The sequence below is a fragment of the Cataglyphis hispanica genome, chromosome 21 (assembly GCF_021464435.1).
Source record: "Cataglyphis hispanica isolate Lineage 1 chromosome 21, ULB_Chis1_1.0, whole genome shotgun sequence".
NCBI lineage: Eukaryota > Metazoa > Arthropoda > Insecta > Hymenoptera > Formicidae > Cataglyphis > Cataglyphis hispanica.
In genome coordinates, this window is record NC_065974.1 from 15,645 (window position 1) to 40,763 (window position 25,119).

General features: G+C 35.5%; 4 protein-coding genes across 10 annotated transcripts; 2 read left to right on the plus strand and 2 right to left on the minus strand.

Moving 5' to 3' along the window:
• Nucleotides 1-565: 565 nt before the first annotated feature.
• LOC126857372 (CCR4-NOT transcription complex subunit 1) lies at nucleotides 566-12,714 on the plus strand. 3 transcript variants are annotated; one of them, XM_050606730.1, is made up of 19 exons: nucleotides 566-1,179; nucleotides 1,910-2,122; nucleotides 2,217-2,651; nucleotides 2,821-3,114; nucleotides 3,548-4,491; nucleotides 4,599-4,752; nucleotides 4,958-5,959; nucleotides 6,046-6,378; nucleotides 6,615-6,728; nucleotides 6,818-7,066; nucleotides 7,157-7,459; nucleotides 7,681-7,923; nucleotides 8,305-8,721; nucleotides 8,856-9,119; nucleotides 9,199-9,419; nucleotides 9,512-9,718; nucleotides 10,171-10,297; nucleotides 10,632-12,160; nucleotides 12,269-12,714. In XM_050606730.1, exons 1-19 carry the CDS (start codon nucleotides 1,078-1,080, stop codon nucleotides 12,342-12,344), a joined length of 7,227 nt encoding a protein of 2,408 aa, XP_050462687.1. In that variant the 5' UTR covers nucleotides 566-1,077; the 3' UTR covers nucleotides 12,345-12,714. The 3 variants fall into 3 exon arrangements, with proteins under 3 accessions (XP_050462687.1, XP_050462688.1, XP_050462689.1); XM_050606731.1 differs by having other exon boundaries at nucleotides 10,171-10,291; XM_050606732.1 differs by lacking the exon at nucleotides 566-1,179 and adding an exon at nucleotides 1,757-1,792.
• A 545-nt stretch (nucleotides 12,715-13,259) lies between these two features.
• Nucleotides 13,260-17,994, minus strand: LOC126857373 (pyruvate dehydrogenase phosphatase regulatory subunit, mitochondrial). 2 transcript variants are annotated; one of them, XM_050606734.1, is made up of 15 exons: nucleotides 17,797-17,994; nucleotides 17,394-17,703; nucleotides 17,010-17,222; nucleotides 16,777-16,940; nucleotides 16,481-16,644; nucleotides 16,214-16,397; nucleotides 15,839-16,044; nucleotides 15,449-15,764; nucleotides 15,202-15,359; nucleotides 14,970-15,118; nucleotides 14,508-14,715; nucleotides 14,347-14,436; nucleotides 14,046-14,225; nucleotides 13,756-13,956; nucleotides 13,260-13,650 (listed from the first exon to the last, which is right to left on the minus strand). In XM_050606734.1, the coding sequence occupies exons 2-15, from the start codon at nucleotides 17,639-17,641 to the stop codon at nucleotides 13,441-13,443; spliced, it is 2,691 nt and encodes an 896-aa protein (XP_050462691.1). In that variant the 5' UTR covers nucleotides 17,642-17,703; nucleotides 17,797-17,994; the 3' UTR covers nucleotides 13,260-13,440. The 2 variants fall into 2 exon arrangements, with proteins under 2 accessions (XP_050462691.1, XP_050462690.1); XM_050606733.1 differs by having other exon boundaries at nucleotides 17,834-17,983.
• A 125-nt stretch (nucleotides 17,995-18,119) lies between these two features.
• LOC126857375 (E3 ubiquitin-protein ligase parkin) lies at nucleotides 18,120-21,165 on the minus strand. The gene is made up of 8 exons (XM_050606735.1): nucleotides 20,475-21,165; nucleotides 20,186-20,390; nucleotides 19,727-20,090; nucleotides 19,457-19,652; nucleotides 19,223-19,375; nucleotides 18,737-18,862; nucleotides 18,577-18,661; nucleotides 18,120-18,362 (listed from the first exon to the last, which is right to left on the minus strand). The coding sequence occupies exons 1-8, from the start codon at nucleotides 20,730-20,732 to the stop codon at nucleotides 18,253-18,255; spliced, it is 1,497 nt and encodes a 498-aa protein (XP_050462692.1). The 5' UTR covers nucleotides 20,733-21,165; the 3' UTR covers nucleotides 18,120-18,252.
• Nucleotides 21,166-21,390: 225 nt separating this feature from the next.
• LOC126857376 (beta-parvin) lies at nucleotides 21,391-25,071 on the plus strand. Of its 4 annotated transcripts, XM_050606740.1 has the most exons (7): nucleotides 21,727-21,881; nucleotides 22,165-22,332; nucleotides 22,608-22,871; nucleotides 22,994-23,388; nucleotides 23,508-23,751; nucleotides 23,847-23,926; nucleotides 24,624-25,071. In XM_050606740.1, the coding sequence occupies exons 2-6, from the start codon at nucleotides 22,218-22,220 to the stop codon at nucleotides 23,921-23,923; spliced, it is 1,095 nt and encodes a 364-aa protein (XP_050462697.1). In that variant the 5' UTR covers nucleotides 21,727-21,881; nucleotides 22,165-22,217; the 3' UTR covers nucleotides 23,924-23,926; nucleotides 24,624-25,071. The 4 variants fall into 4 exon arrangements, with proteins under 4 accessions (XP_050462694.1, XP_050462697.1, XP_050462693.1 ...); XM_050606737.1 differs by lacking the exons at nucleotides 21,727-21,881; nucleotides 24,624-25,071 and adding an exon at nucleotides 21,391-21,533 and having other exon boundaries at nucleotides 23,847-24,365; XM_050606736.1 differs by lacking the exon at nucleotides 24,624-25,071 and having other exon boundaries at nucleotides 23,847-24,365.
• Nucleotides 25,072-25,119: the final 48 nt, after the last annotated feature.

Below are 25,119 nucleotides of genomic sequence, written 5' to 3' on the forward strand. Positions count from 1 at the left end.
GGTTATGCGCTTATGCAAAAGTGTGTGCTCCCCGCTTAACTGTGATTGGCTAGAACATTACAGAGCGACCAACATAAAAATTTCTAACGTTATAAATTCTCGCATACAATACAAATTTTAAATTTCTATTTTTGGTTGTTGTGTAAATTAATCAATGATTTTTTAATTAACTGGAGTGTGATCGAAATAATCTTTTATTGCGTCTAAAAAAATTATGCAATTATGATACAATATGATATTAAAGATATAAGCTACGGTCAAGAAGACGCTAGAGACGTTGCGAAGCATTGCATTAACCAATTAGAATAAAGAAATCTTTACTTTCTTTGCTCTAATTGGTCAATCAAACGTTTCGAAGCATTTCTAATGTCTTTCTGACCGCAGCTATAATAACATTGGATGCCATATTGCTTTTCAGTATTTCGTGGCTGCGTTCTGTAATTCACTGCCAGCACTGAAAATCTATAGTGTACGTGACGTAAACTGTAGACTTTCAGTACTAACAGTGAATTACGGAACGCAGCTCGTGCATCGTTTCTATGTCTATATATAAGTGAGAGAAAGCGCATCATTGTACCTTATACATAGACCGTTCGGAACACGAGTGCGCATCACCTACGGGAATTTTGTATACCTTTATCTCGCCGTTTTTCTTATATCATCATCATGGACGAATCCGATCGCGAAGAGATGGTACACGGGTAATTACAATATTCGGCGCAGTGCAAACAATTGTAATTTTTATGTACACGACGATTTGTGCAGCGACTGTAATACGTGCGACGATAGTTGCGTTGAGACGAAAGTGGGGGTGATAGAGAGAAAAATAGAACAGAAATTGCTTCGAGAACGGTGTTACGTGTTGTTTTGTGAGCCTCGTCCGTGTTGTGCTCACGCCATGACGTTGCTGTGAAATCGTATCCCAATAATATCAATCCCGATGTTGGTCATAGGATTGTGCCAATGTAACTTTCATGCTTTTAACGAGGAGGAGAGAATCCGGGGCGGCGGCAATTCGTGGATACCGAAGAAAGCTTCAAACGCGTTTGAAGCTTTCGAGGTCGTATTCATGGAACTATGAACCTGGACTCGTTGTCTTTTACTTTGTCACAAATCAGTTATTTGGTTGCGAATTTGAGTAAGAAAAATTACGAGGATAGCTGTCAAGAGATATCGGTCGTAAGTATTATACATTTATTATTTTTATGTTATTCGGTGAGAAAAAAACCTGCCGTTCTCTCTCTACCTAAATAATCGTTTCTACGAATCCATTTCTTCTCCCCTCCTCCCCCTCTTCCCTCCTTCATCTTTCTCATCCCTCTTTCCTCGCGCCTCAGCCGTCTCGCGTACTTCCGTTCCCCACCCCTTTCCGTTCTTTGTCGACCTTTACCTTTTGTGAGACGCAAACGTGATACACATGTTCATTTAGCCATCCTCTACGTTTCCTCGCAGTTTTACTGATATATAACACATTGGTACGTAATAACTTATGCTCGACTCGGACGCGTTTCCACGCAGCGTCTCGCAGGTATTTTGAGACCAATTTTGTCCTACTCGGCCAATACTTATACTTCTATTTACTTTCTTTGCAAACATATCGTTTTCAAATGCTAGATATTGGTTTTTTCTTATGCTTGTTGATGTGTTTATTTCTGTTTTCTACCTTAACCTTGTCATAAACAAGCTCCTTCTATTCTCTCGTCTAAGATAACGACATGTTCATCCGATTCTGTCAAGATTCTCCGAAATTATAATTTTGATACAAAAGTATATGTTATTTATAACGCATTGGGTGTGTGAAATTTTCATTATAACAAAAATACATATATTGAAACAGTATTGCTATATTATTGTTAAAGTTGTTAAGGGTCAAAAATCTTTAAATAATTTAATTCTTACTCTTTTATAGTTGGTGCAGTGGCATGGTCTGGAAGCAGATCGACATTTCTTGCGCTGTCTGATTTCGTGCGTTGACTTTTCCAAGGGTGAGTTGTTGGAGTTGAGCGCAAAAGATTATTTTCAAGCAAAGTTGCTGAAACAAGAGTGCAACAGTTTACTGAGCAAACCTTCTTTTATATCTAATCTGTGCTTTGCTATAGATAATCCTTTACATCATCAAAAGGTATTTACGCACAATATTGTTATATTTCTGTTATTGAGAATAGGTTTTACGAGGCAGAGTGTACATATTAATCCTGTTGTATATTTCTTTTCAGTCATTGAATCCCTCTCCAAAGTTTTTTGTCAATTTAAAGAAAACTCTCGGCTTAACCTTGGTGCAGGAAGTTGCATTTGCGATTGCGTTACAACATTCGGAAAACACAGAAATCCGTTTGTTAGCTTTAGAGCATACTCAGAAGCAGTTGCCTGAATTAATAAAAAATTATATAAACTCCGAGACGAGCAACAAACATCACGAGGGTGGTCTACACGATTCTTTGCCTCAAGTTCTTCAATTGATACTCGGTCAGGTTTTTCATACCAGCAATCCTTATAATTTACCCGTCGAGGCGAAAGAAAAATTTCTTCAAAATCTTCGGCGCGATTTTCCCCGTGAATTGGTACCAGTGGTGTTAGCACCATTCTTGTATCCAGGAGACGGGGAAACACCACAGTTCAAGATCGAATTCAACATGGCTGTCAATCAAATGGTAAATCGATATTTGTTTCATCGATAATTTACATTATTTTATTTATCGTCATATATTTACATAATAATATTTATTTAATAATTTTTATTATTTTATTCATTGTATATTTATTTGTCGTTGATAAATTTATATTTATGTTGCAAAATATTTATATTTTTTTTTATTTCAGGATAACAATACTCTAGTGGAGTTGATTATGGAATTAGGATATAGCTTTACCAGTAGTGTGGACGAATGTCGATCGGCATTGGCGGGTTTAGGCGCGAGGGAAATATCGCCGACATGCGTTGCTCGTGTGTTGGCGCATATGGCACGTAGTTGTAGCAACCTCGACGATGCTGGTGGTTTGCAATCGTTTTGGGGTAATTCGGCCTCGCAGGACTCGAATAAGGAAAAGCCTTCAGACAGTACCATGCCCACGACATGGAACGTCGAAGTATTTATTCAAACTTTAAAAGAAATGGTAAATTTTATGTGTTGTATATGTTTGTTATATAGTTTTATAGCATTTCTTTTGGTTGTAAAATCGTTTCTCGGAGCCCAATGATTGCAATCTTATAAGCTGTGCACAAACTTGTTTATTTTTCGCGAATTATTCTCCGATATTTCGCCAAGAGATGAAACAAAAATGACAGCTAATTTGACTTTTAGTCTCAAATAAGACAAATTCGCTCGCTTAAGAAATTGAGGGAAAAACGAGTGATTCGTGATCTTGGGACCGCGGAAAATTGATCTTATAATCGATGTCAACTATATTACACATATGCATGCTTTTATGTGTACTTTTTATTAAAATATAATAAATTTACTTTTAAATATATATATTTTTTTCTACATTTATAGTTTAAATCGTGTAAAAAATGTGTGCATTTATAAATTTCATGTTTACATTTCAGCAATCTACATTATCTTGGAACGATGTCATAGTAAAGTTAGACTATGCAGAATTTATTATCAAGGATAGACAAGGTTTAAGCTTATTGATTACGGGTCTCAAATTAGGTCTCCAACATCAGGGATATCCGCCTGACATGTTTCCCGTCGAGCTATTCTATCGACACTGGGATAATGTAGAGGGTCAATTTTCTTTGATTCAACAGATTCTCAAGTGTCCAGATATATTTTGTTTCGCCGATTATCCGTATCATTCGGTAACTGTCGATGTATTGAAGGCAGCTCCTGAGAGCGATAGCAAAGAGGGACAAACATGGCGATCACTGAATATAGTCGAATTGCTTCTACATATGGCCGAGAGAGGCTTATATAATTCTGTACAGGAAATATTTAAGTGGCCGGTCCAACACTGTCCGGACGTGCTCGTCTTGGCGTTATTACAAATAAATCCTCCGCTCACATTACTGAGACAGGAACTCTTTACCACATTATTGCCGATCTTCCTCGGCAATCATCCAAATTCTGCTGTGATACTGCATCACGCATGGCATGCCAATAATACTAAGATAAAGACAATTATAATGCATGCCATGGCAGATTGGTATACACGCGGTGATCATGATCAAACAAGATTGTCTCGAATTTTGGATGTTGCACAAGATTTAAAGGCTCTTTCTGCCTTACTCAATTCACAATCTTTTCCATTCGTCATTGACCTCGCCTGTTTGGCGTCTCGACGAGAGTATTTGAAACTGGAAAAATGGCTGACAGATAAAATCAGAGATCACGGAGAAGTTTTCGTTGCCGCGTGCGTCAAGTTCCTGCAACGACGATGTCCTCAAGTCATGGGTCCTGGTATAAAGGAAGATCCTACAGTTCCCAAAGCGAGTCAGTTACCGCAGGAAACGCTTACTACAATATTAGCTTGTTTACAAGTTTGCGCTGGGTATATTTTCTTTTGTATAATTGGAAATTTTTTTATAATTTATCACTGTCTAATTTTCTCATGTGCATAGAAATCACATCTGATTTTTCCATTTTTGCACACTATAGGAGTGTCTCTCAAGAACTTTCGGACTTAATAATGGCGATGGTGCAGAATTGCAGTCTAATGTTGAGTAAGAGCACTATGAACAGACCACCACCGCCGGGAGTTTTGAGACATCGAGGATTAGAACCGTTTAATCCAGCAACTTTGGGAAACCAGGTATTTTGGAGCTGATTTTTTTCTCCAGCTATTATTCTGTTCATGTTCTTCAGATTTTCCTTCATTTTTTTTTATTTTTTTTTTTTTTTTTATTTTTATTATTATTATTATTATTATTATTATTATTATTATTATTATTATTATTTAATTGTGCTATTTAAGATCATGCGTATATGACTGTGTACATTGATGTTATTGTCCACAGTTATTTTCCTCTAAACAAGTGGATCCCCTTGGAAATCTTAGTTCGAGTCTCGCTACTATGGGCCTCGGCACGGGTCTCGGACCTCCGAGTAGTTCCGCATTTAATTTGCCCGGCGCTCTAGGACCTCTAGTTTCGGCACCCGGCTCTCCTTCGCGACTCATGGGACCTTCTCCGAGTCCGTTTCCAATACTGCCCTTATCCTCGCAACTACACTCGGGTCCGGTTGGTACTCAGGGACCGTCCGTACTTCCTAGTGGTACGATAGGTGGATTGGGACGTCTCGGACCACCGACCAGCATCGAGAAAGCAAGAATTCCGGAAACGTCGAATCTATTCCCGGATATGGGTCAAAATGTATCTAAAGAGGTCGAAGACGAGGCAAACAGCTATTTTCAACGTATTTACAATCATCCGCCACATCCGACTTTGTCGATCGACGAGGTGCTCGATATGTTAAAAAAATTTCAAGATTCCGGTATTCGACGGGAGAGAGAAGTGTTTAATTGTATGTTGCGAAATTTATTCGAGGAGTATAGATTTTTCCCGCAATATCCGGAAAAAGAACTGCAGATAACGGCACAATTGTTTGGTGGAATTATCGAGAGAGGTCTGGTCAATAGTTACATGACTCTCGGATTGGCGCTAAGATTTGTCCTCGATGCACTCAAGAAACCGGAGGCTAGCAAAATGTACTATTTTGGCATAACGGCCCTGGATCGATTCAAGAATCGTTTGAAAGATTATCAAACATATTGCGAACATGTTAGACAGATTCAGCATTTCAACGAATTCCCGCAGCATCTGATAGAGTATATAGAATACGGATTGCAAGGACAGGAGCCGCCATCGAGACCTCAAGGTCCAGTTCTTCCGAAAACTTTGGCGGCTATGTTGGCGACCCCGGTTACGACTCCTTATAAGACCATGACTACGACTACCATCACAACCAGCACTACACAGGCGAAACCGTCCACGACTCCGACTGCATCTCTTTCGACCAGAGTAAGTTTAATAAACAAAATTTCTCGATATCTTTTTGGTATAAAAATTTTATTTCCATAACTCGATACGTGTTTTTTCTCTTGCAGCCCTCTATGCCTTCGGTCGCTAATGCAACTAATATCGATACGTTGCTCGTGGCGACAGATAAAGAGGAAAAAATCACGACGCCGCCAGAAGCTTTACAGGACAAAACGGCTTTCATTTTCAATAATCTCAGTCAGTTGAATCTGCAACAGAAATGCGACGAGATTCGCGAAATTGTTACGGAGGAATATTGGCCGTGGATGGCGCAATATCTTGTAATGAAACGTGCCAGTATAGAATTGAATTTTCATGCTCTATACTCGAATTTTTTGGATTGTATAAAATTACCTGAGGTGAATAAAAAGGTCACGAGAGAGACATTTCGAAATATCAAGGTAAGTGGAGTGATGTATTCTGTGATATTTTTGCAGTAATAGCAGTAGTTGGTAGTAAATAAGTGAGTGAATCTCTGATGATAGATCCTAGTTCATTATTATCTTATTGTACCATTTGCTGGTTGTATTCGAACGAAGGAATCTAAGAATCAATATGTCTTTTATAGTCCACAAACGGTTGAGAAGAATTTCATGAATTTTTCTTGTAAATTTTTACATAAATTTTTTTTTCTTAGGTTCTCTTACGAAGCGATAAGGGAATAGCTAATTTCTCGGATCGATCCCTATTAAAGAATTTAGGACATTGGCTTGGAATGTTAACGCTCGGCAGAAATAAGCCTATTTTACAGGTATATCATTATTAATGCAAACACCATGTGTATTATAATTTCGTCATTGTGTATTGTATAAATGTTATAAAATTTTAATTATCTAACAGATAGACATAGATCTAAAAAGTTTACTCGTTGAAGCATATCACAAAGGGCAACAAGAACTACTTTATGTAGTGCCTTTTGTCGCAAAAGTACTTGAGAGTTGTGCGAAAAGTCGTGTTTTTCGTCCACCCAATCCCTGGACTATGGCGATTATGAATGTTTTAGCTGAATTACATCAGGAACCTGATCTAAAATTAAATTTAAAGTTTGAGATAGAGGTACTTTGCAAGAATCTGAGCATCGATGTTGGGGTAAGAGTGCTATGTGTTTGGTTTTGCAGCGGTATATAATTCGATTCGATTTTATATATAAAATTAAAATCGACTTTTGGCTCTGCATAGGAACTGAAGCCAATCATTTATCTGAAAGATCCCGAAAAATTGCGTAATTTAGAATATCAATTATCGCATCCGAACAAGAAATCGGAAACTACTAGCACTCAACAACAATCTCAGGGCCCTATAGAGGAATTGGTCGGAACTACAACGAGCGGCGGCGCCGTTATCAATCCTCAATCAGCGCCACCCGCGAATACAACACCCTCGTTGCCGACTGGTGGCGCGCCTGAACCACGATTCAATTATATGGATATAACTGTAACAAGCATCGCCAATATATCGCAACACATTACTATCAACAATCAAGTATGGAAAAGCTTGTTTTATTGATGTTTACATTATCGCTCTTCTCTATTTTTTTTTTAATTGATCTCTCTTCATCATTCTTTTCTCTTCTCTCGACAAAAAGTATTTTTTCTCAAATTATCTTTTATAATTAACATATAATTTAAAAATGGCACATATTACAAGTTGTATCCTTATCCATAAGATTGTGTACTATTTTATTATGAATATATTGATTTCAGTTGCCTCTATTCCAAACACATCCTCATCTGAAGCAGTTTGTTCGCCCAGCAGTCGAAAGAGCTATTCAAGAATGGATTCATCCTGTTGTCGATAGATCTATCAAGATAGCTCTTACAACTAGTGAGCAGATAGTGAAGAAGGATTTCGCATTGGATCCAGAAGAACTGCGGATACGGACGGCTGGACGTAACATGGTGCGCAATTTAACCGCTGGTATGGCTATGATCACGTGTCGCGATCAAGTAAGTCTACACAGAATATTACAAAAACTGTAGCAAAACAATTTGGAAAAATTTAAGCAACTTTAAAAAATTTATTTAATATAATATTTAATTTTATTAAATTATATTTAATTTAATTTAATATAACAACTATATAAGAATCATACAGTTGAGATCTTATAAAATAATTGAAGAATGAGTAATTTTTAATTTAAATTTACAAGCCGATAAATTTAAAAACTTTAATAAAATTAGGAAACTTTTGTTTGAGTTTTTCTCAAAACATATCCAGTAGTTTTGCATACATATCTAGTAATACATAAAACATAATTACATGTTAATATTTAAACCAAATAAATTGTATGATGATATCGAATTAATCTTTGATCCCTTCGCGCATAGATTCTGGCATCCATCAGCACGAATTTAAAGCAAGCCTTGCTGTCGGCATTGATCAGTACGACTCCACAGCAGAAAGAGCTTACCGACCAAGCGGCGAATGTAGTTGCCGCTGATAACATGGAACTCGCATGTGCATTCGTACAAAAGACTGCTATCGAAAAAGCGATACCCGAGATGGACAAACGGCTACTGAGCGAGATGGAATTGCGAAAAATTGCTCGGCAAGAAGGCCGACGATATTGCGATCCTCTTGCCAAGTATCAAGCCGAACGGATGCCGGAGCAGATCCGATTGAAAGTTGGTGGTGTTACGCCACAGCAGATGGCCGTTTATGAAGAATTTGCCAGAAATATTCCAGGATTCCTACCGCTTTCCGAACGGGATACACAAGCACTTTTCATGCCGAAACCTATTAATGTAAGAACTATCCGTTTTTTATTTGTTTTGTAAAATAAAAACAAAAAAGAAACATGTAACCGATAGATTTGTGAGTTGGGATCTTTCGCTCTTATGGATTTTTTCTCATTTCTTTTCAACTTCATATTTTAAAGGAAACTCCCGTCACTACGTTCACGCCTAATTCGGCCGTGGCAGTCGCTACGGCGCAACAAGTAGCGGCTTACGCGGCGGCTGTTAGCAATGACGAGGTGGGCGCTATGTTGGAAAAACTGGCTGCGGAAGCGGAAGTCCTGTTGGCTGCTGTAGGACCTGCAGCATCTCCAGCGCAGCATGCTACCTTTCACAGCCTTCTGGAATCGATCATTCTGACCAGAAGATCAAGAGACGCCGGTGCCGCTATGACATTATTAAAGAAAGTTAGTTACACACAAGCTTGTGATATTTATCTAGTCATGGTATAAGACGAGACTCATCGGTGATTTGTGGCTGTTCTAGGCAGTCGAAGGTTTGCTGGATGGACATTTCCTTTCTAACAACGTCATCGAGTCGGAGAATCTTATACAACGTTACCGAGAACTGCATTTGCGGATCTTAAAATGTCTTCAGGATCCACGTGCGTACGGTATGCAATGGACTAATAAACACGTGACTCGTTGTCTAACCGAGTGCAGAGAAGAATTTCGATATAATTTTGAAGCCGTGGATTATCTCATAAGGTATGATTTCAAATTATATTAATTCATATGCTACTGATATAAAAGATATTTAGGAAAGACTCTAATTAATTATGGACTCTATTACTTTGCAGGTCTCATTTAATCAGTCTTCCGCAATACGATGTAGCTCTAGCGCAGGCTATGGAGGCAGGAAACGCCATGGCAACAGCATTCGCCATGCAATTGGTTCAGCTCTATTTGATTGACGAAAGACAAGCGACTCATGTTACCGAGACTGACTTATTTCACACAATTGAAATATTGGCTCGAATGGCACACCATAGAACACCACCGGAAGGGTATTACTATAAACATTAGCTTTAAAAAAAACAGAACAATTGATAGCTATAAAGATAGCTACAAAATGATAAGCTTTGTTTTCATTTAAACCAGACTTTTTTTTTTCTTTTTAATGTACATATCAATTTCTTTTTGACATATATCACATTTTTTTCTTCTTAATCTCCTTTTCCTCTTATATTTACTTCAATTATTTTCTTTATTATCAAAGATAGGATATGTTAAGTGAACGAAGTGTACTTATCCGTACGCGTGCATCTTGAGTTTTTTTATCATTCGGATAAACATTTATAAACGCTATCTCAAAAAAAATTCGGGCTATATTCTTGATATTACATTCCAAAATATTTCTTCAATCTCTAAATTATAATACTAAATTAGAAACAAAGTCATAGTACTGTGTTTGCATTTTGTATTCAAACGTATATACATAAAATTTATATCATTTCAGAATCTTACTCTTTAGATTAACAAGTCTAGTAGATTCATTGCGTGCCAATCACGATTCTGGTGTACTGGTGGACAGAGCTCCAGCAGGACCTACGGCACACATTCATTCTGGAATCCTGCAGGTGAGAGTAAGTAGATTGCTCAAATTATTTAATCCAAATAGATTATTTCAACAGTAATGTTTCGTACTTTGCGTTAACGAAATTATTGGTATTTTATTTATTAAAAAATGTCGATACATATTGACAAAGTAAACGTTTGCATGAATGCTGCAGCTTTTGCTTATTCGAAATATATAATCTGTCTTTGTTTATTAGCAACAATATAATGTTTTTTCCGTGATTCATGAGACACCGATAATCATTAACAAAGATTACAGAATATCTCTATCTTTATATTTTTCTATGCATCGTAATTACGATCATGATTAATGTACGTTACACGTTCGCAATTGTCTTACAGGCTCGCGATTTTGATGATCCACCGGGGTTAATGGAAAAGACGGAATATCTATTGCGCGAATGGGTACAGATGCATCATAGTCCGCAGCATGCACGTGATCCTACCAAAGCGTTCAGCATATTTGTGCATCAAATGAATATACACGGAATCCTCAAGACCGATGACCTAATTACAAGATTTTTTAAGCTAAGCACTCAAATGTGTGTCGATCTTTGCTATCGCGCTCTCTCGGAAACCGCGACAGCTCCCTCGATCATGCGTGCTAAGTGCTTTCATTCCTTGGATGCGTTTGTACGTCTAGTGGCACTTTTAGTGAAGCATTCGGGCGACGCTACCAATACCCACACTAAGATCAATCTCTTGAACAAAGTGCTCGGTATCGTTGCCGGAGTACTGTTACAAGATCACGAGATACGCGGTACCGATTTCCAGCAATTACCGTATCACAGAATCTTCATCATGCTCTTCCTAGAACTGTGCGCGCCAGAACCGGTACTGGAGGCTGTCAATTTTCAAGTATTGACGGCCTTCTGTCACACCTTGCATATTCTACGTCCGGCGAAGGCATCCGGCTTCTGTTACGCCTGGCTGGAGTTGGTCTCGCATCGAGTCTTCATAGGACGTATGCTCGCTATTACGCCGCAGCAAAAATGCTGGGGTATGTATGCGCAACTTCTCATTGATTTGTTCAAGTACCTCGCGCCCTATCTCCGTAACGCGGAGCTTGCAAAGCCCGTGACAAGCCTTTACAAGGGCACATTGCGAGTGTTGTTGGTACTTTTGCACGACTTTCCCGAATTTCTCTGCGATTATCACTACGGATTTTGCGACGTGATACCGCCAAACTGCATACAAATGAGAAATCTGATATTGAGTGCTTTCCCAAGAAACATGCGCTTGCCCGATCCGTTTACACCGAATCTAAAGGTCGACATGCTTCAAGAAATAGCACACGCTCCGCGTGTTCTTACCAATTTTGCGTCCACGATACAGCCGTTGAACTTCAAGAAAGAACTCGATTCTTATCTAAAAGCTCGTGCGCCAGTCACCTTCCTGTCCGAGCTGCGCAGCAATCTGCAAGTGTCGCAAGAGGCTGGTGTACGTTACAACATTCAGTTAATGAATGCTCTGGTGCTCTATGTGGGTACGCAGGCTATAGCGTTTATTCGCAGCAAGGGCCACGCTCCCAATATGTCCACCATCGCGCATTCCGCACACATGGACATCTTCCAGAATCTAGCGGTCGATCTCGACACCGAGGGTCGTTACTTGTTCCTGAACGCCATTGCGAACCAGCTACGATATCCCAACAGTCACACCCATTATTTCAGCTGTACGCTTCTCTACCTGTTTGCCGAAGCGAACACGGAAGCGATACAAGAACAAATCACGAGGGTTCTCCTCGAAAGATTGATTGTTAACAGACCACACCCATGGGGTCTTCTCATCACTTTCATCGAATTGATCAAGAATCCGACTTATAAATTCTGGTCGCACGAATTTGTACATTGCGCGCCGGAAATTGAAAAGTGAGTCATAGTTTCTCTAATTTAAGGATTTTGAATGCCGAAATAGCAACTCCACTCGAGTAATAATTTCTTCTTTCCTTGCAAATTCGATGTACATTATTGTTTCAGATTGTTCGAATCCGTAGCAAGATCGTGTATGGTCCAGAAACAGGTGCCTACCACGGAGACGGAGATCCCGGAGTGATAGAACGTTTCACTTTACATGATCGTTATGTGTACAGTAAGATGAGACTCAATGATGACCGACTATTGCGTGTAAAAAATTGTTGATGAATGCGAATAAATGATACTATTGAGTTTAATTTCTCGTGATGAATAGATATCGTACGTGAGTGTGTGTTGATTAATATAGCGTGTAAGCGAGACAATTATTGCGTTAATATTTTAATAAAAAAAAATGACTATGTAGAAAAAAGAAAGAAGGAAACTCTTCGTACACCTCACTAAATGTGTCTTTCGAGCAATGTATTTCACACTGTGTATTATACATATACGATGTGTTGTGAATACAAAACGCAAAGATGCCAATAAATATATATATATATATATATATATATATATATATATATATATATATATATATATAATTATAATAATAATAATAATAATAATAATAATAATAATAATAATAATAATAAAGTGTATCGTGGTGAAAACAAAAGTTCACGCAAATAACAAATAGTGTTCAACAAATGCAATTACAATAGACATCTTTCGCGTGCGCGCTTGTACGATTATTTATGATTGTGTCTTTGAGTGAATACATGATACATACACATAGAAATAGCGTGTTGCGCAATGCGAGATGGATATTTATAGGAGGAATATACATTTTAGAAAGAACAATATTGTTTATATATGTGTTTACATATAACTATATACATGATACATTTCAAAACCTGTGACATATAGTCTAAAATACTAGTATATATATATACACACACACACACACACACACATATATATATATATATATATATATATATATATATATATATATATATATATATATATATATATAAATGTGTGATTTTTTTCAAGAGTTAGAGTAGATACACAAAATCGGAGGGACAGAGAAAGAAAGAGAGAAAGAGCTGAATAACGGATCCAATGTAATTTATTTACATGATCCTTTGTCCCGAAGAATCTTTATTGTGATTTTTAGATCTCTTCATGTAGTGATTTTCACGAGCGATTACTCGCATTATATTAAACAATTTTATTAAATCTTTTGCTATATATACCGTTTGTACACATATTTGAAACGTTTATCATTCGAATTATAAAGACTGCTGATCGCGCGTAGCGTGATAAGCGTCTCTCTCTCTATCAGGGAACTTGGTCGGTAAATTCGGACTGTGCAAGTGACACTTTGCGGGATACATGATGCCCGCGACGTTCACCTCGTAATCACCCGATAATACGTATTCGTTCGTCACTTCTTGCGGCTGATCTTTCGAGTCTAAATTTTGTACGAATCCAAGACATACCTATCAACATTTGAGAAAAAAAAAATTTTAATAACTCGTAAGTTTTTTGAATTTTTTTCTTTTGAAAAAAAAAAAAGGATAAGAGGAAAAGAAATCCTGAGTTACTTGTTTTTTAAAGGTGAATCCGTAACCCGTGGTAGTTGTCATTCCGCAATATTTTCCGTTTCGATAAATAGGCTCACCGCCCCAGCTCCAAGTATCAAATTCGGGATCGTGATCGTTCAATAATAATTGTACATATTTACGCTTGACTCCTTGCTCGCGCTGCCTCAGAAGAGCGTCTCTGCCGATAAAATCGACTTCTTTCTGTGAAATACAAAGATTTTATCAGAATAAAAGTTTACACAACGACGCTATCTTTTAAAAAAATATCTATTTTTTAAAATAATATCTACATCGAATTTCACCCTCCATGATCTTCCACATTCCAAAGGAGTGGTAAAGGTATCCAAGTCTTGCCCCCAAAATGCGTAAAACTTTTCGACGCGTAAAGCCCTCGTCGCGTAATAACCAGCGTGTTTCACCCCGTACTTCGCCCCGGCTTCTATAAGTCTTGTATAAACATGCAGGGCAAACTGATGGAAAATTATTAAATTTAGAATTTTACTTTGTCGGGACTTTTTGACAAAAAATTATTATAGCTTAAAAGAGAGCAAAGAGTGTATTAGTGATTAATTAGAGAATTGATTGTATTACTTCGTTTGGAATATACAGAACGTAGCCAAGTTCTCCAGTATGCGTTAGATTCATCGTACGAATGCCATTGGCAAGTCCAACATCCAATTCCTAATTAAAATGACAAATACAAGTTAAATTATTTTTAAGTTTCTTATTTTAAAGTTTAAAATTTATATTACCTTAAATGTAAAGAACGGAAAGTTTTTTGGATTTAAATCTACGTCTGTCAATTCGGTTAACAGTTTTCTGGTAGCCGGTCCCATTATGCAAATTGCAGTGTATGCCGATGTAACATCAGATACAGCAACAGAACCGTCCGCCGGCAAATGCCGATGAATCCAGTTTTTGCAACGTGTTTGTTGAATAGTGGGGGCGATCATCATGTAACTACAATTCAGAGTTTCCAAGTTATATTCGTATACTCGTTTTTCTCATGTACAAGAAAAATCCGTTACAGACGATATAACGGAAAGCGATCGTCAATTTTTAAAATATTTCTCGAAAAACTTTGTGTTATAAAAAAGAAAATTTATATTGCAGTTTCGATTTATTTCGTCGTTCAAAATCATCACACGATTCTCAATTATATCATCAATAACAACTAGATCATACACGATACGAATTTATTCATTGCAACTTACTGATTCGGTGCGATTCGCGCTAAACTACAATCATTTTCATAACCGCCCTGATAATTCTGCATACCAGTATGGATAATACTTCCTACGGGTACATCAACGTCATTCGAACATAAGTACTGCAACAGATCCACAACTTCCATGTTGTTTGACTATAAAATATAAAAATATATATAAGATATTATATCAGAATATATCGCAAGTTTATCAATTAAAGTATCTTTAAATAATTTACCCATAAGTCGATCTTCGTGAAGGAGGAATAATCACTCAGACCGATCGCTTCTCTGCAAGCAGCGTATTCTTGCGCGACTGCATCGAACCAAGGTGGTTTACCGAAGGTATTCGTGTAAGCTATCTTATATCTTTGAAAACCGTCGGGGAATTCCAGATCTGTTTAATATGCATGATATATAGAAATAGAACATTGATTTTTATAGAATAAAGATCATGTATGTGAAAATCTCACTATTAAGTATTACCACAGTCGTCGTCCGATTGGAACCAGGACGGTCTCTCATAACCCATGACTTGACCGAAAACGGCGCCCGCATCTCTAAGTTTTGGATAAATTGGCGACATCCTGAGATTTCTTCCGGTTTTGAATTCGAGATGCGGATACTGCAGCGCGTAATGCATCCCGGGCACCTCTCGCACTCGATCTCGTAGAAACTTGCGATTGTTATGCAATCCGAGGAAACGCGAGACATCTAATTCGTACATATCTAACGAAGTTGATCCATTGACTATCAATTCCGCCGTAGCACGACCGACTCCGCCGGCAGCGGATATTCCAACCTTTGAAGAAAAAAAAAAGACCATGAAAAACATCGGGAAGCGATTCGATGAGCTAATATTTAATAAAAACTAACTGTTTTCATTCCGGCAGCGATGTAATAATTACGTATTTCCGGAGCCTCTCCTACGATCCATCTGCAATCTGGGGAAAACGCTTCGGGCCCGTTGCAGAGTTTCTCCAAGACTGCATTTCCCAAGCTAGGAATTCGATGTAACATTTGTTCCAGCAAAATATGAAAGTGATCCCAATCTTCTGGTAAAAATCGCTTGTCTGTGCTTTCTAAAGAAAATAAATAATAAAATTTTTTTTATACTTGATAGAATATATTGCTAAAAAGTTTAAATAAAGTAAGTTTCTAAGTTAATCTTATGATATTAACTTAGACAAAAAAATAATTAGCTGTTTCAATGTAATTTTTAATAGCTCAGAATGTAAATTTACATCTAACCGGGAATCACGCCATCCTCAAATGCTGGTTTTGCGACTGGCTCGAAGCCACCGGCTAACAATCGGCCGTTGTTTTCTCGAAAATAAACATATCCGTCCAAGTCACGTATAACCGGTGTCATTGGATCTAAATTAGCAATAGGTTTAGTGTGTAAATAATAATGTTCTACTGGATGAAGAGGTACCTATGTGTAAAATGTAAGTACAATACATTATTTTCTATTACCAAAAATTTTTCTTTATTTTTTTAAATTACATAGATCCTGACCTTTACATATGGCTCGCTTAGTTTACCCACATTCCGTGCCCAAAATCCAGCACAATTTACAAAATGTTGGCATGCAATGGCACCGTGTGTTGTCTCCACTGCTTTTACTTGGCCACTTTGATTAATAACTTTGGTGACTGCACAATTCTCGGATACTGTAACACCTGAATACAATGAAACAAATTTAAGTTAATTTAATAAAAGGCTCATAGTAATGCTTTGTAAATATCTCAATTTAATCTCTCGTTTTAATTTTTTATTTTTATTTTAATTTTTTATTTTTTTAGACACAATACCTCTTTGTTTTGCTTCTTGGATCAGTGTCAAACAAATCTGATATGGATCACCGACACCATCTTCCGGAATCCATAATCCTCCAATTAGATCGTCAATGTGCAACAATGGACATAGATCCTGAATTTCTTCCGGGGAAACCAAGTGACACTCGATATTGCGTGATCTTAATAAAATCAGAATATAAAATCGTAGTCTCTAGTATAGTAATTATCATATCTGCTCAAATATTTACACAGATTGTGCCTTCATTCTCCTGAACGAGATCATACGATCTCTCGTACGTGCCAAAGAAAGACTGCCGCATTGCTTCCAACCTGTCGAGAGGCCTTTTTTCTCCAATTCCTTATATAGAGCAATACTATCTTGAGCAAGTTTTACTTGTGCTAGACTAGGCTTGAAGGCTCCTACTAATCCTGATGTGTGCCATGTTGTTCCACCTCCCAATCTAAAGACAAATATGTATAAAATATATATATATATATATATATATATATATATACATGCACATATATCAGAAAAAAAAATATACATTGATTTTCCCAAGGTTTTCCCTTGAGAAAAAAAAATTATTATTCAAGAGATGTAAAATATATATTTGAAGAGAAAAATGATTCACCTGCCACTTTCCACTAAAACAGTCTCTGGTCCTAATCCTAAAAGAGATAAATAGTATGCCACAGCACCACCCATAACTCCACCTCCACATATGACAACTCGTGCTTCTTTAGGAAGTACATACTCCGAGTTTTCCGATGTTATATTGGCGAGTTTCGTAATTACTTTCGCCGTTTTATGATTATACGATAAAACTCTGCTTTTCTGCGACGCGCATCTATTGTACAACAATTTGGACTGTTTCCACATTTTAATTCATTAAGGTTAAAAAAAATTGACGTCTCTAATGTTATTCTATCATTCTTCTCAAGCTATAAAAAAGAAATACGATAAATACGCCTATGCAATTCTTGCGCAACCAAATACATTTTATTGTATGTTTGATATTTTTGATCAGTAATCACAATATCATAGAGAGGTTATAGATGATATCGAACTGACATGTCCATACAATTACACCCATCACCCATCACACATCTTTGTTGTCTCTCAGCATTCTGCATTTGAGATCGGTCAAGTGTTATATTTATGCGTTGGAGGGTAGAGAGAAAGCGAAGAACCCACAGAACGCAAAGAGTGCAAGCAAAACAAACGAATGTAATATTCGCGTGGCGCTGATAACACTCGGTCCGATTATAATGTATCGATGTAATCTACATCAAATCTATATCGATCAATTTTATATAAAAACACGATTCAATATTTAAATTAAAAAAAATACTATACATATTATTTATTACTTTTATTGCAAAATATATCCTATAAGAGAATATTTTTTTTCATGATATTGCTCATATATATAACTTTCAAACTATCATACATATTATGATTAAATTGACATAAATTTTTTTTCCAGCATATCATCCAAACCAATGATTGCCCATACATTCTCTAGTCCATTCCGTTTGACACACCCAGCACCAATGGTAACCACATCCTGCTCTTGTGCACACCATATGCATGCAACCACCTATAAATAAACGATTTATGTTTGTAAATATATGAAAAATAATTAACGGGATATATTCCTAAAAAAAAACTAGAGAATATCTCTATATATTTTTTAAAACAATGAAAAACGTATTATATGTATTTCGCCGCATTTGAGTAAATTTATCAGATAAGATTTGTATCCAAAGTTCAGTTATGTATTTCAACAAAGTTAATTCCTAATTTGGACATACCGTCTCTTTCAGTAGGAGTTCTGCATTTTGGACAAGGTTTTGTAGATATTTGTATTATCTTCTTACTAGCTTCGTCCCATTTAGCCTAAAAAAAAATACAAGTGTTAATTTCTAAAAAAAAAAAAAAAACTGTGCTTTTGATGTACAAATTTAAACTAACTTGGTGGGCTTTGAGAGGATCCACTGAATAATGTTTAGAAGAAAAGACACTTGTAGATGCATCCGACATTTGTGATTCACATTCGCCTACATGATATCCTTGTAAACAGATTCTACAAAAAACATACTGAAAAAAATTATTAGATTAAATTAAAAAATTACACATAACAATAAGCTAATTATCAATGAGTACAATTCATCAATATGTATGATAGCCATATAATTAATAATCAAGTAAGTAAACTGCAGTTTCAAAATAATGAGATAATTAAAGAAGCAATTTAATATTATAATTATTAAGAAATTATAAAGAAATTATAAATAAAATTTGTGGATAATTTAAACAATAAAATTTATACAAGACATTATAATCATGTGGGAAGAAATGTGTTATTTTTGATACAGTACCAATTATTCAATTGTTAATCAAAATAAGAAATTTTTACAAAAAAAAAAGTTTGTTTTCTACATAAAGAGAATTACTTACACCACATCCACCGATGCACTGAATTCTGCGACATTCTCTATCATCTATCATAGAAGGTGGTATAATACCCATTCCACAATCTGGTCTTGGACACAAAAGACCACCAGCGCGTAAAACATGTTCTTCCGCACTAAATCTCTGATATCTCTCGTACTATATATAACATATAAAATATATTATAATGAAATTGGAAAAAGTCGAATTGAAAAATGAAAATAGTTTATTGTTACGGACCTGTTCCATGCCAAGAAGATGAAAATGATGCACTTCACGAATAAAAGAATTAAGACATCCAGCGGGACATGATAAAGTATAATATTCCTCATCAAATTCAAATCGCCGCTCATGTAAACGTATCGTACAATATTCACGAAAGCAATCAAGGCAAGTTACATGTCCAGCTTCACATGGAAACACTAATACAGTCTCCCTATACAGCAGTAATATACTAGCATTAATAAACTCTATAAATTATTTGTTACGCTTCATCGTATTGTCAAGTACCTGACATCTGTGCACGCCAGACAAGGAATATTTCTTAGATTTGGCTTCACGAGATAAAGTGGTACGGCTTCATCGTTTTCTCCTAGACTAGGATGTTTTGCACATTTAAAATAAAAATGTGCATAAGAAACTTGAGACTCTGTCTCTTCCCTAAGCATACTTGAGCTTACAAGACAAAAATCACTCTCGCAGTTTACAGTTATCCTCCTTGGTTGCAATACATCTGGCCAACATTGAGGATCTCTATCAACAGTAACAGCACCGCTACCACATCTCGCACATTTAACCCTTAATTTACCCGCTGTTACAGTTTTACACGGTGCTGAACAATATACATAAAAATGTGCTCGATTTTCTTGCTGCTCTGTCAATAATGATAATATAGAGAAAACGAATTAATCTCTTATGTTAATTGTTACTTAAATAAATTATTTAATTAAATCAATATGTCATTGTCACCTTCTAGGGATAAATTTTGATCCGATTCATCCAAAGGTAAATCCATAAGCGTCTCATTCATAGGTTTGCTTCCAGCACTATCATTCAAGTCGGATGTTTCAGATACAGATTCTTCTATAAGATTTGTGGTATTCTTCCTTTTAGCAAGCATCTTATGGGGCGTTCGTACTGCATGTAAGATACTTTGTTGACCTAAATCGCATTCCTAATGTAATGTTACAATATTGTAATTAGATACATGGATGTACAAAACTATTTATTGTATATAAGTATATATAAGCAAGCTCACCTCTATTATAGTTGAATTATGCAGTTCTTTACCTGCGAATATAATTTTAATGTCTTCCGGCGCTATCCCCATTTGAGGCGCAACAATTTCTTTCAAATTCTTTATATCCCATTTCGGATCTAATTCGACAGAGAGTGTACTCCCTGTATTTGTTTTAATATAAATGTTCAAAGAATTCGATATCTTTCGTTTGCCAAACGATAATAATTGCAACATTCTGAGAAATGCGTTTTTCACTAAATTAAACCAGAAACTCATAATTCATATAATGCTATGATTATCAAGTTCACTATTGCGGGAACGATTATTAATTATTGCATCCGTGAAGTTTGGATTCGTAATGTCAGAGAAATACTCGATTATACTCGGCTTGATCAATTTTTCAGGTTAGTTTATTTATATCCTCAAAGTTCATATATTTTAGGAATAAACTGGAAGGGGGACACTCTGATATAGAATAGTACATAGTACATTTCAAACATAGATATATAATTTATGATTTCGAAAATATGATTTAATTATATTGACATATATATATGTGTGTGTGTGTGTGTGTGTGTTTCTCCGATACAGGTATACAGAATTGATTTTTTCTATTTTAAACTGAGAATTTCTTCTATTTTAAGATTTGCTATTCTTATTCCATGTTGATAAGTAAACGGAAAAAAAAACGTTATCTTTCAATCACTTTCTCATTCTACGATCTGTCACGTGATCACGTGCAGTCACGTGGCAAATGTCAGAAGTAGAAGTAGGTTGCGTTCCGTTTCATGCATAGAGCGCATAGATCGTTTGGAAATCTATAATATAAGTTACGTGAACCATAGATTTTCAGGCGATCTATGCGCTCAATGCGTGAAACGGAACGCATCCGTAGAGTAGGGTTGCACTCAGGGAGTACGCTTTTAGCGCTATGAGTGTGCTCTGTCCTTGTTCAACTTTCAGTAAATAACAAAAATATTACGACTGTTAGATGTTTTAGCTGTTTAGCTAATAGCGTCTCTAGGAGAAAACAGCTGATTTAGGATAGAGAAAAATTTAGAATATAATAAATCAAACGTAAGTGCATTATAAAAAAAAAAGGAAATAATTGCGAACACGGAACACGTCGCGATTTTTACGAGATTTGCATAAAAACGTTTCATATTCGTTTCATATTCTTCTCTATTCATTCATAATGGCACACAGTTTTTGCATATATTACTATACAGTTTTATTTTAAGAAATGACGTTCTCCGCACTATAATTTCACGCATAAGATATATAATGATTCATGACAAGTGTACAACAAGTGTACTCTCTTTGAAAGTTCGTGAACACAAAAACGCACATTTTTATCCGATTTTCGATCAATATATATTACATCTGTTGCTAAAGCTGATATTTTTTACTGCAATCATCGCGTGCGTGAGTATATATAAAATTAAACATATTTTGATAAATATTTTGCACAATTTATCAATTTTTTAATTTGTATGTCTTGTATACGATGTTCGTTTGAGGGGACTATTTCATTATTTATCCTTTCCAAATCTTTTAAACTTAAAAAAAATTTTTTCGAAAATTGAAAAGAAAAATTTTTTTTATCGTGATCATAATTCGCATAAAGGTAAAATAATACAGGATTTATTATGAATTACCCTGTACCAAGGAAGGAAGAAATACATTCTAAGCATATTATACTATACAGTATACTCACATACGAGAGACGTGAGCCCCCTCAATACACTCATATTCTCAATAATGGCGTCTCCTCGGCCCAAATCACCACGAATTCCGATCACGAAAAAAGAGGACAAGGAGGAGAGCTTTTGGGATAAAATCGGAACACTCGGACGGAAGAAACGTATTAAGGAAGGTATCGTCTAGCTTTTGTTATATTCGAATATATATATAACCCGAAATTTATTCACAACTTCGTTACATTGCTGTTCAACGAAACATATATCCTTATATGGAGCGAGACGTGTCATTTTACGAATTGAATTTGTTTAAAGCAATAAACTTTTCATTTTAATGCATATCCTATTCTTAAACTGATATATTGTAATTTAGTTTTATTCGATTAAATATTCAAAATTAAGAAATAAAACTTTTCTTCAAAACTATGTAACAAGGATATGATATTTTTAGTACAAGATGTTCAAGAAGAAGGAAAATATGCGATTGATTCACCTGGATATGCTGCTAATCCTGATATGCCACCAGAGGAGTATGCTCTTGATGAGAATGAAGAACGTTCCATGATAGAACCAAAATCTTTGGAAGATCCTAAACTGCAAGAATTGATATCTATTTTAATCGAATGGATCAATGACGAATTGGCTGATCAGCGAATTATTGTGAAGGATATTGTTGAAGATCTTTATGATGGACAAGTGCTACAAAAACTATTAGGTATATAAATAAGTACGAAATATATGTTTGAAAATATGAAAAATATAGAAAGATTCCAGAGGAGTTTCTTTATAACTGAATAAAAACAATCGAAAATCTTTGTTTATTTGTAAAAAATGTAGAAAAATTGACTGGAGAGAAACTGGATGTACCTGAAGTAACTCAATCCGAGGAAGGACAGAAACAAAAACTCACTGTTGTCTTGTCCGCCGCTAATCGGGTATTGGGACGATATCCGCCTTATAAATGGAGCGTGGAATCTATACATTCGAAGAATATCGTCGCAATTTTGCACCTACTAGTTGGTCTAGCTCGGTTGTTTCGCGCTCCCGTTAGATTGCCAGAAAGAGTTATCGCAGAAGTAGTTGTGGTACGTAAAAAGGATGGCCAGCTTATACACAGAACGGTGAGAGAAGAATTAACAACAACGTATGACGATTTGGGTATGCGTTGTGAACGCGACGCATTCGATACTCTTTTCGACCATGCACCCGATAAATTGGCTGTTGTGAAAAAAGTAAGCTTATTGATTAGCCTTTTATATTGCGATTTTTGTCATTTTTTATTTTTTTGCATTTTTGTAATTACTTTATATTGATTTTATTATGTTGTTAACCTTCTATATTTTTTTTATAGTCTTTGGTAACATTCGTAAATAAACACTTGAACAAAGTACATTTGGAAGTGACTGATCTGGATACTCAATTCCACGATGGTGTCTTCCTGACTCTGCTACTTGGTCTTTTAGAAGGCTTTTTTGTCCCATTAGGTAGCTTTCATTTAACACCAAAGACCATTGACCAGAAAGTTCATAATGTTTCATTTGCATTTGATATTATGCGAGACATTGGACTACCAAAACCCAAAGCTCGTCCTGAAGGTTTGTCATTTCTAACTGCACAAATAGTAGGAAGATTTGATTAATATCTTTTTGATTTTCAAATCTCTTAAATTGCTAAATTGCTTCTATTTCAGATATTGTAAATTTGGATCTGAAATCTATCCTCCGTGTATTGTATAATCTCTTCACCAAATATAAGGGGATAAATTAAAAGGTATGTGTGCCTTTGATTTAGGGATTTTATATATAAACCATATCTTATTATGCTTAATACAAATTATATATGTTAAGAATTGCAATATGACTGCCGTTAGAGTTATTTATATTGTGTTTAATGTAGATTTTTAATTGTGCTTTTTACCACATATTATTTTCTCCATCTTTTAACATATAAATACATGTAAATAATTCTATATTTGTTTTAATCGAACAAATAAAAAGATAAAGCTAAAATAAAATATACATATTATAAATCATAAATAATATGCCTTTATATATATATATATATATATATATATATATAATATGCACACACACATGTGTAATATACTATATTTTATTAATATTTATCACACATAATTTTTAATTCTATATCAATGTTTTTGTATATAAACTGTGAATATGTATTTTTATTAATAAATATTTTAACTATATATTATATTTTATATACACACCCACACATACAAGTCTACTCTGCTCACAAAATATGCGAAAGAACAACTATATATGATTAATCTCTAAAATATAATAAATTGTATTATTATTTATCAAATACAAGATGGAAAGAGAATATCGTAAAAGATTAAAGTATATAAAAATTGTTATAAAATAAAAAGTAACTTGAAATAAAAAATATACTAAAATAAGTTCGACGTTAATATGTGAATGTAACGTGAGTGTTGACTGCTTAGGGAATTGTGTCAACATGATCGTACCTGTCGCCGTCGCTTCAAGCTCCAAGATGATCGATCGGGCAACACACAATCACACATACGTGACAGCTGTCCCTATTGTTTTTCATTTTGTTCGACGAAAGTGCATTTTGCATTCGTGCACGAGACGCAATTCGATGTGGATCATTGTCAATGAATATCGCCTGATACTGTAGTAAATATACGTAAATAGCTGATGTATATCGATCGATAATGCACGCCAGTGTAGAAATAATTTTAGAATCCTATATATTTTTATTCCTTTTTTTCTCACGTTTTATTTTTCTTTCTCTTTATATCGATCGTAATAACATCGATTGCTAGAATCACGTTTCACTTGCAATCTCTTTCTATGCTAATCTCTATAAATTGAGATTAATAATACAATGAAATTAACATGATATCGAATATAGAATATGAAAAGTTATTGACGTTTTTATATTATATTTTTCAATTGTGTATCGTGTTCTTTCTT

Bases quoted from the DNA above. Each gene is read 5' to 3' on its own strand.
- LOC126857375 (XM_050606735.1), bottom strand. From the start codon at position 20,732: ATGAGTTTCTGGTTTAATTTAGTGAAAAACGCATTTCTCAGAATGTTG. The intron at 20,391-20,474 runs GTGAGCTTGCTT...ACATTACATTAG, and splicing joins ATAATTCAACTATAATAGAG to GAATGCGATTTAGGTCAACA. The intron at 20,091-20,185 runs GTGACAATGACA...CATTATTGACAG, and splicing joins TCAAAATTTATCCCTAGAAG to AGCAGCAAGAAAATCGAGCA.
- LOC126857373 (XM_050606734.1), bottom strand. From the start codon at position 17,641: ATGTGGAAACAGTCCAAATTGTTGTACAATAGATGCGCGTCGCAGAAA. The intron at 15,360-15,448 runs GTAATACTTAAT...CATATTAAACAG, and splicing joins CCAATCGGACGACGACTGTG to ATCTGGAATTCCCCGACGGT. The intron at 15,119-15,201 runs GTAAATTATTTA...TATATTTTATAG, and splicing joins TCACGAAGATCGACTTATGG to TCAAACAACATGGAAGTTGT.
- LOC126857376 (XM_050606737.1), top strand. From the start codon at position 22,218: ATGGCGTCTCCTCGGCCCAAATCACCACGAATTCCGATCACGAAAAAA. The intron at 22,333-22,607 runs GTATCGTCTAGC...TGATATTTTTAG, and splicing joins GAAGAAACGTATTAAGGAAG to TACAAGATGTTCAAGAAGAA. The intron at 22,872-22,993 runs GTATATAAATAA...TAAAAAATGTAG, and splicing joins AGTGCTACAAAAACTATTAG to AAAAATTGACTGGAGAGAAA.
- LOC126857372 (XM_050606730.1), top strand. From the start codon at position 1,078: ATGAACCTGGACTCGTTGTCTTTTACTTTGTCACAAATCAGTTATTTG. The intron at 5,960-6,045 runs GTAAGTTTAATA...TTTCTCTTGCAG, and splicing joins CTGCATCTCTTTCGACCAGA to CCCTCTATGCCTTCGGTCGC. The intron at 10,298-10,631 runs GTAAGTAGATTG...ATTGTCTTACAG, and splicing joins CTGGAATCCTGCAGGTGAGA to GCTCGCGATTTTGATGATCC.